The following is a 14,806-nucleotide window of genomic DNA, read 5'->3' as shown; positions in this document are numbered from 1 at the left end:
TCTAGAAGGTATGGACCTGTTATATTATTCAGCACTTTTGTAAGAGGAGCAAAATTTTTGAATTTTAACAGATTATGAGTGTTCCATGATGTTAGGTGTTAGCAGAGGAATATTTGTCAACTGGTTGCCTTGCATTACTTCCTTTCCTTCTCTGGATTTCTCTTTTGAACTTAATTTTATTTGTCCTCTCTTCCAGATGCAGATTCAATATCTAGTTAGCTGGAAAATAAGGTTGCTATTTAGCTGTCAGCAAATTGAAAAGAAAAAACCCAGTTTTTGAGAAAATGCTTTCCTGGATGCTTATGGATTTTTTTTATCTGTTAGCTACCTAAATAGGAAACGTGGACATGCGACTGTGTATTTTATTAAAATTTCTGTTCTCTTTTTTCCAGGTCTGTTGTTTCTGTTATACATATCCCAGTTATGAGAGGTTTTTGTGTGATTTCTGAGCTTGGTGCTCTCAGCTCCATGTGAACAAACTAAAACGAAAAGCAAGTTGATTTTTATTAAGGAAAATGCCACGAAGGAAGAAAACTGGTGGGAGTCCTTCTCCAAAGAATGGCAATTGTGACAGAATGTCAGCTGTTGCTGTATCCCAAGGGGACCCAAGCCACTTGGTGTCACAAGCAATGCGTAGTGTCCGTAAGGAAGAGCTCTTGAACAGCATGTCAGAGATGTTTTCTGACCTAGATCCTAGTGTGGTTTATATGGTTCTGTCTGAATGTGATTTTAAAGGTAAATAATAATATTTTTTTCCCCCAGTTAACTCTAATAATTTTTAGAAAATATTTTCATAATATTTTTAATGCTTATTATGTTATTATTTTGCAATATGTCTGTACTGATGCCTGCCTTTAATGAGACACAGATCAAGGGAGTTGAAGCTGTGTGAACTCTTATTTGTTTGTCTCTTTAGTTGTGATAAATCCTTCTTCAAGTAAAAAAAAATTGCATTCACATCAGCTTGTCTTTGTTTAGTTGACCATACTTTATTCTCTTTACCTTATTCAACAGTAGAAAACGCTATGGATTGTCTGCTAGAGCTGTCCACCCATGCCAAAGGAGTAGCATCTTCAAAAACCTTGAGTTGTGATTCAGTAGCATCATCACTAGCTCTTATTAATCAGCAAAGATCTGTTGCAAATGAAAGAATGGGGGGAAGTGCTGCAGAACAAAGTAATTCCAAGGAAGATAAAGAAAAGGTCCTATCACCTGATGTGGAGCTGACTGAAGAACTGGATTCATTAATAGAAAATGCTGTTTGGAAATACAACTTGAGCGATGAATTGACTAATTCCACAAATGACCAAGTAGTACAAAAGTACTGTGTGGAACATGATGGCTTTAATGAATTTCTTGAGTGGGAAAAATCTGATTCAGGTTGCGGTGAGCTACTTTTTCCACAGCAAACAGGGACAAATAATGAGTTTTTAGAAAACTTTGCCTGTTCTCAGCCACCCAGGAGTCAGCTGAGCACCCAGACAAACTCCCCAGCTGCAACAGATGATTTTGAACAGATACTGGAAGATGCTGATGTGTCAGACATACGTGTTCAACATGACGTACCTTCAGAAGTCTGTAAACAATCAAATGGAGAAATACCATGTGGAAATTCTGAACAAACACAAGATACTGTTTTGGATCAAAAAAGTGTGACAGCGGCTCCTGTTGTGGCCTCGCAAAGACCTCTGGAATTTGGAGTAGTTGGCACTGCAACTTCTAATTCAGGATGCTTAGAACAGCATGAAGAGGTAGTGACTGTCTCAAGCAGCCCCCAAAGCACTTCTCTTCCAGAACCTTCTGTCTCTCTTGAAACATCCAGTTTCAAAATCCCAGAACCTGCCTATTTTCAGCTCACTCAGCAGGGTTGTAACTTGACACCATCGTGTCAGCTTCAACAGCACTGGAATCTCATGGCTCCCGCATTTTATCCATGCAGTGGAAATAACAGCTTTGTAACTCCTGTGGCTGTAGGTCCAGGGCAATGGAGACCTGTTTCAGACTCTAGGACTTTGGGAAAAGGACCTTTTTTTCCCTCTCCAGTGGTTTCAAATGCCTGGGACAACAACCCTTCTCTGAAGGTATGGGGAAATCAAGATAGAAACTCAAAATTGAACTTCTCGCAAGCACAGCAGCCGCCTGTTTGTCACATGATGAGAAAAAAGATGCATCTTGTAGGTCAAGTACTTGTTCTTCTCAGAGGTGTTCCAGGATCAGGAAAATCGTATTTGGCAAGGTAGAACATCTATATTGTGAGCTTTTAAAATAAATTGCATAATTGTGTACAGGATTTAGTGCAGGCAGAAGCAATTTTTTGTCATTTGCAAATAGTTATGCTTATACCCTAATTGCCATACATGATGAGTAATAATTATTGCAGCTGAGCTGAGCTGCTGAGCTCACTGACCTCTAGTGAAAATAGAAATGGGAGGGGTTACCTTTAACTTCCAGCACTTACCAAAGGCATTTGTGTCAGCAGAGGATCCTTGTAGTAGTATTAGATGTGCTGTGTTCTTTCAGTCACAGTTCATTTCAGGTGTTTCAGTCCAATAACATGGATGGAAATAATGCCAGCTCTTTATAGGCAGCAATTCCCCTTCCACTGTTGGAATTTGTGTAAGTAGTACAGGTGGAGCTTCTTGGGATGAATTATTGATTTCTTTTCTAACTCTCCAAAAGCCTAGATTGAGCTTAGACTGTTTTGTCCAGCAGATGAAATATTTGGTACAATTAAGACTGCGTATGTATTTGTCAGTGCAAAAGTATGTCACTAGGTATAGATGGAAAAACACTTCCATAATTAGAAAATGAGACTTCTAGAGAACCTTTCCCCTAGATATCCTCAGCATTTGGCAACTGAGTGAAATTATGGCAGATCACACTTGCCTGGAGGATGATTTTCACCCCCTTACCTGAATTTGCTGCTTCCATTCCAAATAATCTTGGTTTTGTGCAAGTGACTACATGCATGTATGTGTCAGCAGAGCTTGGGAGGAGAAGGGATAAAAGCTATTTACTTCTTGATCTTTCACAGGACTTTGCTTGAGGATAATCCAGATGGAATAATTCTTAGTACTGATGATTACTTTTATAAACATGGACAATACCATTATGATCCTGATTGCTTAGGGGAAGCACATGACTGGAACAGGAAACGAGGTGAGAAATAAATAAGGGATTAGCTTGCAGTTAAGTGCATGTGTGCTGTTCAAAAAGCTGCCTGTCCTGCAGTGCCTGTGTCACAGGACAAGCAGTTATCCCATCATAGAAATATTTCTTAATATGTATGTGGAAAAATAATACGAGCACAAATTCAGAAGTCATCTGTCCATTGTGTGATCAAAAGTCCCAGTGTCTTTGTCCAAAGACTGTTTTGTCTTCAGATTTTATCACAGTATGTATTTTGGGTGGTGTCCCATTTCTGGAGTGGTAATTTGTGCTGTCTCCCAGAAGTACTTCATTTGAGATGAGCCATTATATGTGCAAATGTAGTAAGTGATGAGGATGTTGATAGAAATAACACAGAGATATTTTTTGGCTCTTGATTATTTTTTCTCATGAGCAGTAAATGTGTGACAAATTTACAACAAAATCATAAGAGCAAGACAGAATTAATGAGGGTTTTTTTTTTCCATAGTCAGTATGATTTTTGATAGTGGCTTTCAATAATCCCACTATAGAACAACTCTCTTATTTGCTAAATTTGAACCATGTTTACTTTTCTAAGCAGTGGAGAAGTGGGTTAATAAGAAACATGTGAGTCAGTGATAACTTTGTTCAGATGCATTGTAACATAGCTACAAAAGCATGGTTCTGTATCTAGTGGTTCTAACTAGTCATAAAAAATGCTAGTGATTCTAAACACTAAAGCTAGTGATTCTAAAAGCTAGTGATTCTAAACATTTAATTACTGTTTATTTAAATTACCATAATTGTTTTGATTTTTTTCGTATTTTATATACAAAGTAGACTAATCTTAAGACTGTTATAAAGCCAAGACTTTTGTATGCAACAGAGAAGTCCACTTTAAGGCGATCATGTAGTTACTTTTAGTTTAATTTACTGATTGTTTAGTCTTCTTGGTGCATTTTACATTTGCATTTTCTGTCCTTGGTTGTCATACATATAAAAAACCGATGCTGTATCTCAGTGGCTTTACATTTGAGGGGAGGAATTACTGAAATGGTGTCCTTGAAACAGAATAAGCCATGGCAAGACTTCTTTACGCAGTGGATAATCATTATGGATTATGTACTTTAAAAATATTGCAAATTTAGAGAATGAATATAAATGTTACACACCCATCCTATTATAATGAAATGAACTGTATGACCTTCTCTTGTACATGTGTGTCTTTCAGCCAAAGAAGCATTTGAAATGAGAATCTCTCCTATAATAATAGACAACACAAACACACAAGCATGGGAGATGAAGCCTTATGTTACTTTGGTTAGTATTACAATTTGATTAGTGTGGAAAGGGATTATTGATCGGCATGGCAACAATATATGTTTTAAAATGAGATTGTCTTTCTCAGCCTAGCTGTTATTCCACAAGGAAGTTTGAGGTAAAAAACCCAAAAGTGTTAAAAGGAAATTGTATTACCCAGTGTCATATTTTGTGCATTCCTGAGCACTGACCTAGCCTAGTTTCCAGTGACAAAGTCAAGTGCTATGCTCTTTGGCACAGAAACAATTGTTGAGGAAACCAAATTCTGCTCCCTGATCATTCTTATGATCAGTAAAATTACAGGTTACTTTCAGAATGTAGTTTGCACTAATTAATGAGTGATGTTTGATGCTACATGAACTTTGAAAACTTGATCTTAGCTTCATCATAAATGAGGCAGATACCAGTTGACCAGTTGGAGGTCTAGAGTTATCAAATGTTGCTAGCTTGCTTAAGGTTATGCAGATTTAGTTAATATTTTTAATTGAAGTGATGCCTATGTGTATTTTTTTAAATCTCCGTTTTACTTCATAATCAGAGGTGAAACTCTGAACTAAAGTATGTAATTCCAAATGTTTAATTGTTTTCAAAAACCATAAAAAAACAGTTTTAAAGAAGCAGGCTATACATTTTGTGTGCTTTTTCACAGAAATAAGAAATGGATGATGTGGCTTGTTCTTGTTTATATCTGTTTTGTTCAGGCTCAGCAGTTCAATTACAAAGTCATTTTCCGAGAACCGGATACTTGGTGGAAGTTTAAGCCAAAAGAACTTGAAAGGTAAGAATATAATGGAAAAATTCATATTAGATGATACATAGTTCACAGGTCAAAACCTATTATTTTTAAAAAGATACCACTTAGTACAATGGTTGAGGAAGCAGTAAAATACCAGTCAAGATTTTTGCAATAGTAAATGGCATTTTATTATTTTTTTTCTACAATGTATTATGGTGTTTTATCTGTTACGATTTTTTTTCTGTCATTTTGTTCTGATTAAGTACAAGAGACTTATTCACATAGCATCACATAGATACTATGTGATATTATCATGACTGCAAATCTTTTGAATTTAAGGCACAGTGACTGCTCCTTTGGGTTCCTGGTGTTGCAAAAATGGTGTAAGAATAGGCTGGTTTTGTATCTGGCTGGTCTGTAGTGAAATGAGGCAACCAGGTGGCACTAATTGACAGGTAGTGGGCATGACCTTGTGTTAAGCCCACCTGTGCCTGATTAGGGCAGGCCCCAACTGCTCATGAGCTGGATTAGGGGGCCAATAAAGCTCACACCTGAGGAAGCCAGAGGGGAGGGTACTTTTGGAGCAGTAGCACTGATTCAGTGCTAAACCCTCTCCTGGCTTCCTCAGGAGTGAGATTTATTGGCCCTCTAATCCTGCTCATGAGCAGTTGAGGTCTGCCCTAATCAGGCACAGGTGGGCTTAACACAAGGTTATGCCCACTACCTGTCAATTAGTGCCACCTGGTTGCCTCATTTCACTACACTGGTCTGTTGCCTTATTTGAAATATTTCTGCTGTTACTGAGTTTATGACAATTGGCACCTTATGGTATGAGAGGGGCAAACCCCTGTGCATCACCATTGTTGTTTTGCCTCTTCTTTAGCAGGACCTTCTACACAGTCACCCATTCCTTAGAGCCAAAACAGACAAGACATAAACCCTATATAAGTGAATAATAAGGTACCTGGAAGGCTGGCTGCATGCCAGGTTCAAAGGGTATGATCAGTGTTTCCAAGTCCAAGAGCAGGCTGATGTTTCTCTAGGATTAATATCCATTACCATTTAATGTCCTTTTTACAACTAGGATGTTGGGACAAAGTGCACTCTCAGCAGAGTTGCAGATGGTACTGAATTGAGCAAGAGTAATTTTTTGAGCCTTAAGAAGAGGAAGTTAAGGGAGGAATGTGTTGTTGTGTTCTGCTGCCTTTTGGGAGGTTATAGAGAAGACTGAAAATATATTTTCTGAGAATTGTGCTGGGATAGGACAAAACCAAAAGCAAGTTGGAACTTGGAAAATTTTGATTACTTAAAAAAACAGAGCTTAGTCTGAAAGGGTGGAAGGCACTGAAAGAGGCTGCCTAGAGAATTTGTAGACTTTCAGTCATTAGGGACATTCAGAATTTGACAAATCTCTGTGCAACCTGATCTAGCTGTACTTCTGAGTAGGAGCTTGGACTATGCCCCTTTCAACGTAAATTATTTTGTGATTTCACGATACCTGTTGTCATCTCAATTTGAATGCCTAGCTTAAAGGTGGCCACTTTTCAAATGAGGTAAGGAAGGTTGTTTTCTTTCTTAAAACAGAACTTAAACATTTCCTCCTGTACCTTCAGTTTTTGTTCTAAGTTAGCGAAAATTACTAGGATGTCCAAAATGATAGGTGAACAGGTTTTCCTCAAGGCTCAAGGAGTTCTTAGTTTTAGCAAAACCAGTGAAGGAAGACTGAATTCAGAAAGCTTCCACACCCATTTTGATTTCCTACATTGTCAGGATCTGATGTGGTGTTTTTGATACTTACTTGAAGAAGATGAATTATTAGTACAGGTTTAGATTTTAGGATTGAGCCAAACATCCTATTGCAGAGCAAGACCACCAGGTGGGGTGGAGAAGTCAAGTGGAGCCATCATTTGTCTAACGTTCCCTCTTTGGAATGCCTTAGTGCACTGATACAGAAAGAATTGCTGTTTCACAGCTTTTGCCCTGTCCCCCTGAATTCTCTGGTTAGTAAACTTAATATAATTTAATTGGTTATTGAATTATTATCTTCTGTCATTGTATTACACAAATCTGAAACACTTCTTTTTATTTTATTTTTTTTTAATTCACAGGCGAAACATTCATGGTGTGTCTAAAGAAAAGATCAGAAGAATGTTGGAACGGTATGAATTCTGCCTTTCTGTCAGCTCAATATTGGATTCTTCTGTCCCAGACAAATCAGAAGCTGCTGGCTGGAGTGAAGATCCTTATCAGGAGGAAAGCCATAGGTTAGGTTCTTTTACTACTTTTATAGTCTCAAATAAAAGGCTGAAACTTCAGACTTCATAGCATCTGTCATGGACAGGAGTGGCAGATCTTAAGGTCACTTAAAGAATCCCTGACAAAGGTATTAGGAAAAGGTGATTTTAATACAGATTTACAAAAGCTAGACTTAACAGAGTTTGATGACAAAGATCACTTTCTTGCTATGTGAAAAGGACCTGTAGGGATTGGAATTGGATTGATTTACTGAGGATCAGAGAAATTGATATTTACTGAGACCTTCACATTGAGTCCTGAGGTTTCAAGTGAAGCCCCTTGCTTTCTCAACTCCTTCTCAGAGAGGAAGCAAGGTGCAGCTGAATCCACTCCTGGTCCCAGACTTGGTCAATGGTTTATCCCCAAAGGGTTTGGATACAGAATTTCATTGTAGTACTTCAACACATTATTATGGGTTTGTTGTGATTTGGAATAGCAGCAATTGAGATTGATTTACACTATTATAACAAATAACAAAATTAGGTTGTATAATTTTCTAGCAATATTTAAATTAGTAGCAACTCTTGATCAGTGATCAACAACTTATATAATCAAAGTGGGTTAATTAAAAATTTTACAAAGTTTCTAAACTAAATTGCTTACACACACACACAGATATAGATGTCAACCCATGTCAAGATGTTAATGAATTTTGGTGCCTACTGATCTTCAAACTGCACCAAAAAAAACTTGCAGTGAAATATTCTTCTGACTTATCTCTGCAAGACTGGGTTATAATATATGACTGTGATTCAATCTTTTTGCTGCAAAATTCTAAGTAGGAGACTGCTCACTGTTTTCTTTTGGATACACCAGCTTACTTCATGAGACATAGGGTAGCAGTCTGCTGAAGTCCCAGAGAGCTCCAAAGGGCCTCATTTTAGGATCATTATTTGTAAGCATTACAAGATGGTTGGCTTTGGTCAGTATTTTTCCATTGTGGCCACAATTTGAGTAAGGAAATCTTTGGCAACTTTCCGAGTGGGCTTATGATCCAAGCAGGAGGCATCTTGGGGATGTTTCCCAGGCAACAGGAGTTCCAGGTACATTTAAGGAGTGCCCAGTCATCCCAACTGACTGCATTTGCACTAGGACAAGGAGGTAGCAGATTGTTTCAGCTTACTGCCCTAGTTAGCTCAGCCTAATGCATTTGCTATTGAAACAAGAACACTGTTGGGTTCACTGCCCTTGTAACTAAAGCAAGAACAGTGTTGGCTGGTGCTGACATTGCAGTGGTGTTCAGTGAAAGGAGGAATTTACCACCACAGCAACAGAACCCAAGTAATGCTGCTGAGCAGTGAATGCATTAAAAAAAAAAATAATAAAAAGAAATGCACTACATAGTTTTCTTAATTTTTAAGAATTTCATGTTTTCTAGAAGTGACTGGTCAAGGCATATAGTCAACTCTCTGATGCTTTTTGAAAATGTCCTGGTATGGCTGTGTGTTACTTCTCAATAAGACAATTAAGTGACTTTCTCTTACCTTAGAAATGTGCTCTTGGATGTGCCTTGTAGAAACAAAACACTTGAAATCTGTGAAATGCTTATCAGAAAAATGTCCCAGATACAAACAAATCACTGTTCTTGAGTCTATGTGTTGGTATTAGATGATTTTTTTTTGTGATAGAAGGTGAATTCTTTGTGCAGTAATAAGTTCCCTACCTGGTCTTTAGTATATTTAATTTAGACTTGTCCAGATTTATGTTGGTTAAATTCATAACTATTTTGTAGTGCCTGATTGAATAGTGCTGTATAAGCACCATAACAAGGCATAGAAAAACAGATCTTATTGTATTTAGTATTTGTGTTTTTCATGCTTAATGTATTTGAAAATGCAGTGAGCACTAATAATTAATGGAATGTAGTAGATTGGTATGATAATGGTATAAACATAAAAATGATATGGCATGTGATCTAGTTTAATTCTAAACTTTGTTTAGCATTTAGCCATCAATAAAAAGCAATAGTCATTAAATAAAAGCATACTTACCAGTTTTGCTGGTCTGCAGGAGGAAATGTCTAGCAGCAGAGTGCTTCAGCTCAAAATTGAAAAAGTATTCTTTGCACCATACTGTTGAGGATGGGATAGGAAGTAGGATGAGTGTTGAGGATAGGGATAAGTCTTAAATTTGTTGTCCTCTCATTGGAATTTTTAACTGGATGATTAGTGTACTAAAAGGTAATTTCTGGTCTTTAATTTGAAAATATTTAAATAGTCAAGCCAAAATTAAAAATGTGGATAAGTTTATAAAGAAGGTTTGAAATGGATTTATCTTTCATTCCAATTTGTCTTTCAGAAAGAGAGAGGCACAGTCTGATGAAAAGGAAGAAAAATCTTTTGCTTCTGATGTGGAGCCTCTTGAATTAGCTGAAGATAATAAAAATTTTCCCAGTACTTCTTCAACATTAGAAAGTGATCCTGGACATCTTCAGAAAGAGGAAAAAGAAATGGAAATTAACACAGTGGAACACAATTCTGAGAACAGCACTGTTCAAGATGACTTCAATGTTTCTTTATCAGCGTCTGTAGAAAAAGAACAGGCCATGGAGAAGAAAGATGAAAAGGGAGAAAATACAGAAAAAGATACTGTAACAGAAATGAATGAGGTTGATATGACTACAGCTGAAGAGACTGTGTGTTTGCATACAAGAGGAGTCGAGGAACAGGACAATAACAAGTTTCTCAGAGTTCAAACTGAAGTTGAACAGTTGGGTAATACATGTGTGGAACCAGAATCAGCACAAAGTAGTAGCATACTGGAACCAAACAGCTCAGCTTCTGACATGTCAGAAAAACCACAACTACTAAACTTCCTGGGTGACTGGCCTGTAGAACAAAGGATGGGACAGAGAATCAAAAGAGCTAGAAGACTAGAAAAATCTTCTGAAAAGAGTGATAAGGAAATTAAAACTCCCAATCAGCAGTATACTGAGTTAAGTAAAGAAGAACAGTCAGACTTGCATGGGACCTGTACTGTCGAAAAAGCACAGGAGGAAGGAAATGTAGCCTCTAGTTGTTCCTCAGCTAGTTCAGATAAAGTTACACTGGAATTTCAAATGATAGGGCATTGGCCTGTCTCAGGCTCCTTAGAACAGAGACAACAAAGGTCAAGGAGAATAAGAAAGACAAGTCTAAATCAGTCTGATGAAGGTAGAAATAGTGAAAGTGACATTAATAGAAGTGTTCTTGAGACAGTAGATGTGATTTGTGGGACACCTGCAAACACTGCAGAGCAACCAGATGCAAAGAGTTTGCATATGCACGAATCTGAAACAGTAGCTGGTGAAACTGTTAGTGAGAAAAAAACCCAGCAAAATAAGAGAATGAGGAAACATCACAAATTAGCTCTCACTTTTACAAACAACAATTTGCCACATCCCAAGGAAGAGGAACACTTGTCTGTACCAAACACAGCAGAAGAGGGACATGACACAAGCTCATGTGGACAAAGAAGTAGCCATTCACAGACTGAGTCACAGGACTTTGCGATCCTGTGGAGATTAGAAAAGAAAATGCTTTTTCCTGAGACTACCAAAGTATTACATGGTAGACTAGATGGCTTCAAATCAAAAAACATAGATAATGTTTCAGATCCTCTGGAAAAAGTACCCTATCAAGTTATGTATGATAAAAGTACATTTGTGGAAGAAAGTGAACTTACCAATATTGATGAGTCTGAAAAGCTGAATACACTGTGTAATCTTTTTGAATCTGTGTCATTTGAAGCTCTGAAAGATCTGTATGAAAGATGTAACAAAGACTTAGACTGGACCACGGGTCTGCTGTTAGACTGCAATGAGAAATTATGCAAAGATGTTGATACTGAATGCTTTCAAGTAAGAGAACATGAACCACTTGTCAAAGACCTTGATTTCAAGACAGGTACAAACTATGATGAGAATTGCAAAGACTCTGAACAAATGTCTCAAAAAACTGAGGCTGCTGATACTTCTGAGCATTCAGAAGATACGAGCTCATCGCTCAGCATTGCAGAAAGTAGGGCTACCAAGGCAACTGTGACAGATGGTGATGTGCCTGGCTTGTTGACTGATGCCTCATTGCATGATTCAGCAGAACTGAAAAATTCTGGAGATGCATCCCCTCAAACTGATGGAGGCTCAGTAGAAAGTATCCCTGAGATACCCATTTCAGGAAAGCAGAAGATAGAGTGTGAGAGTCCTATTGAAGAAAATACAAATAATCAATCAGTCTCACAATTTGATACAGGTTTATGTATACCCATGGCTTTGCATCACAGTCCTAACATGACTTCTGCTGATTTAAAATTTGAATTAAATAATGAAAGTGACAGTAACTCTTCAGAAAGCAACGTAGAAAACCCCAAAGTGACTCCTTCGTTGCTGGAAATGGATCATGCACCTCTGGTGGATCCTAGGACTGATAAAGAACTGGAGACAGATAAAGAAATCCAGGAGAGTTCTAGGGAGATACATGGTAGAGAAGTTGAAACTCCAAGCAGGGATGACACTAAAGCCAAGATACAAAGACCTATACCAGAATCACATCCAAACTTCAATATAGATTGTCTAGAACTAACGTTGCCTCCTGAACTGGCCCTCCAGTTGAATGAAATATTTGGGCCTGTTGGCATTGATGCAGGTATGGGCATAATATTATCCACATTTTAATGAAAAAACTCAGTTTGCATAAGAAAACTGTTCTTCATTTGCCTGTTCCTTATTTCTCCTCATGCTTGATTTTTAGGGAATAGACTTGTACAGTTCCTCTTGATACTGTTGCATGCTTTTGTGAGTCCAAAAATGGAACTGAACTAAGCCTGGCAAAAAATACAAATGCAGTAGTGCTACCTTCTGCCTTTTTGTATATGCGTGTACTTTTTAAAAGAGTAAGAAAATATGTTGGCTTATTTGCATTTTGAGCAACAGGCCTTTGAGCCTATATTCAGACTCTGAAGGGATATTAAGATGATGAGGAAGATGCAAATTATGAGTGGTTAGGAAAAAAAGAAACCTCTAGGCATCGGTTAAATCAGGGAAGGGGAATATGAATGATTCTGAGTGAAGATAGTGTGGCTATACTTCTGAGATGAAAACAGATGAGTCTGCTGAGAGGCTGTGATTAAGGGGGCCATAAGCAACTTGAATGTCAATCACAAAAGTTAGACTGATAAAAAAGGAAGAAAGGAAATGCAAAGAATATGTAGATTGTTTGTTTTCTATTTTTTTTTTCTCTTTTCTTATGAAGATTACTTAATGTAGAGCCTGGGATACTTTATTTATTGGTGGTTTTTACTGCTGACCTCTTTGCCTTCTGAGCCTATTTCCTAAAAAAAAAGAAATGTCTGAAATATGTCCTGCCATTTTATTTGATACATATTTGTTTCTTGTCCTCTTATTTTTGAAAGGCTGAGAAATAATATCAGAAAGATCTTTCAAGATGTGTCATTATAATGCCATGAAAATTCTTTCAGTTTTCTTGAGAGTTGGAGGGGTAGTTGGGGTTTACCTCTCTGAGTTTGAAAGGAGGGATGTGAGTTTTTCTGGGCAGTGGCAAGTATGTTGTGTTATATCAAAGCAGCTGCCTGGGAATTGCAGTAAAATAGGGAAAATCACAGTTTAACAAATGAAACAGTGCTTGTAAATGATCAGTGGCTTTGTAAAAGGAAGTTCTTCTAGAAAAATGGAAAAGAAGAATAAAAAGTGGAGTTGCTAAGGTAGTCCTATTTCAACAATATACAAACAATGTTAACTTTTGCTACTCTTTGAATTTTTGAACAGCAAATAATGAATTCTATATGGAGTTACTTTTTCCTTCTTTTTCCTTTTTTTTTTTTTTTTTTTTTTTTTTAAACTTTGCAGTTGCTAAATTTTTTTTGGGGGGGGGGCATGACAATTTGTACAGAATCCAAATTAATAAATCAAGGCGACGGTACTTTTCTTGCTTAGATAAGATTCTATAGAATGCTTTAATGAATGTATTTTCTTTCTTCCATAAGGATCACTAACTCTTGAGGATTGCGTGGTTCATATTGATCTGAATTTGGCAAGAGTGATTCATGAAAAATGGAAAGAATCTGTTGTGGTTAGTAGATTATGTTATGGTATGGCATGCTTGTGCTTTGTCAGACCATTTGTCTTCTAGGCTTGGGTCTGAATGTATAAGATAGAATTATCTTTGCTAGAGCAATGATAAAATACAATAGCAGTTTGTAAAATATGTGCAGTGTATCAGCATGTTGTAATCATCACAGCTGCTTAAAAACTGTTTTAAGGGATGAAGAAATTGCATGTCTTGAGTGCCTCATCACGAAACAAATTTTCTTAAAAAAGAAGGATTATAATCCACAATGTCCTTACAAGACTGATCAGAAATTCCTCTCACCAAAAATCATTGCTGGCTTTCTTACATATAATAAGAATTATGTATACAAAACATACAAAACATGTTGATGTATGTTAGTTGAGAAGAGTTCTCTAACCTCTGCTCCTTTGTAGCCTAATGAAACTTGGAATGCTTATTGCAAAATTTTTTAGTTTAGTTAATTAAGGTTATGAAGTCGTAGCAGCGGGACATGTTCTTCTAATTTATTCTGATCTTGGAAAGATAGTTGTATCTTTTAAACTTCACATTTTAATTATTTTTCTTTAATGTATTTCTTGCAAAATACCCTATCTTTGAGAAACATTGTGAGTCAGTATTTTGAAGCTGGCTTCCTTAAAAGCTAAAACTTGCAAAGTTTCACTGCAAAATTTATAGTTTGCTTACAGCATTCATGGCTTTACTATTTTTATTTAGAAGCGTCGGAGGAGAGATGAATTGTGTAAGTTGTCTGCAGAAGGTATGTTACATACTTCTCTTACTCCTAAAAACACTTAATTCGCATTGTAAAAATATTTAGTTCTTTAGAACTTCGGTTGCAGATAATCTGTCTACTGAAAAAAATGGTGGATTCTTTTATTAAGCTAAGCTTTTACTTATTGCACTTGGCTCCATTAACATTTTCTTGTAGTGGTGTGTGTGTGTTGGGAAAATAGTTCATTATAAACAGACTTGCTAGTCCCAGGTATTTGCAATTAAAAAGCCTATCATTTTGTTCAGAGAATTTAGAGAAGCTCCAACTGGATCAGAGAGCTATTTGGTAGGATTCTTTTAATTTCTGTGATGAGAAAAGGTGCAGCCATAGAATTAGCAGCAGAGTAAGATTTCTGCAGGTGAGTGAGTCAGGAATACAACATTCACACGTTGTTGTCAGTCGTAGCAGGGGGAAGTATGTGTGTGTTCAAAAACTGTTAAGAGCTCTAGCAATCTACTTGTCATTCAGCTCTCAGAAGAAATGTTCCCC

The 14,806-nt window shown here is 37.1% G+C and overlaps 1 protein-coding gene across 6 annotated transcripts in view; it reads left to right on the top strand.

Annotated features, from left to right (window-relative positions):
- N4BP2 (NEDD4 binding protein 2) overlaps nucleotides 1-14,806 on the top strand; it is a 40,188-nt gene that overhangs the window by 12,852 nt on the left and 12,530 nt on the right. For 4 of the 6 annotated variants that reach the window (XM_071743699.1, XM_071743701.1, XM_071743696.1 and 1 more), the window contains exons 4-12: nucleotides 393-735; nucleotides 1,015-2,236; nucleotides 3,035-3,159; nucleotides 4,361-4,449; nucleotides 5,151-5,227; nucleotides 7,294-7,449; nucleotides 9,779-12,102; nucleotides 13,460-13,545; nucleotides 14,260-14,302. In XM_071743699.1, coding sequence (XP_071599800.1) covers nucleotides 516-735; nucleotides 1,015-2,236; nucleotides 3,035-3,159; nucleotides 4,361-4,449; nucleotides 5,151-5,227; nucleotides 7,294-7,449; nucleotides 9,779-12,102; nucleotides 13,460-13,545; nucleotides 14,260-14,302 — 4,342 coding nt within the window. In that variant the 5' untranslated portion in view covers nucleotides 393-515. The remainder of the gene's footprint in view (nucleotides 1-392; nucleotides 736-1,014; nucleotides 2,237-3,034; nucleotides 3,160-4,360; nucleotides 4,450-5,150; nucleotides 5,228-7,293; nucleotides 7,450-9,778; nucleotides 12,103-13,459; nucleotides 13,546-14,259; nucleotides 14,303-14,806) is intronic. The other 2 variants (XM_071743700.1, XM_071743698.1) reach the window with 1 other exon arrangement.

This window comes from Heliangelus exortis, chromosome 4 (genome assembly GCF_036169615.1).
Source record: "Heliangelus exortis chromosome 4, bHelExo1.hap1, whole genome shotgun sequence".
Taxonomy (NCBI): domain Eukaryota; kingdom Metazoa; phylum Chordata; class Aves; order Apodiformes; family Trochilidae; genus Heliangelus; species Heliangelus exortis.
Note: the sequence above shows the minus strand (reverse complement) of the source record. Positions and strands in the feature narration are given on the sequence as shown.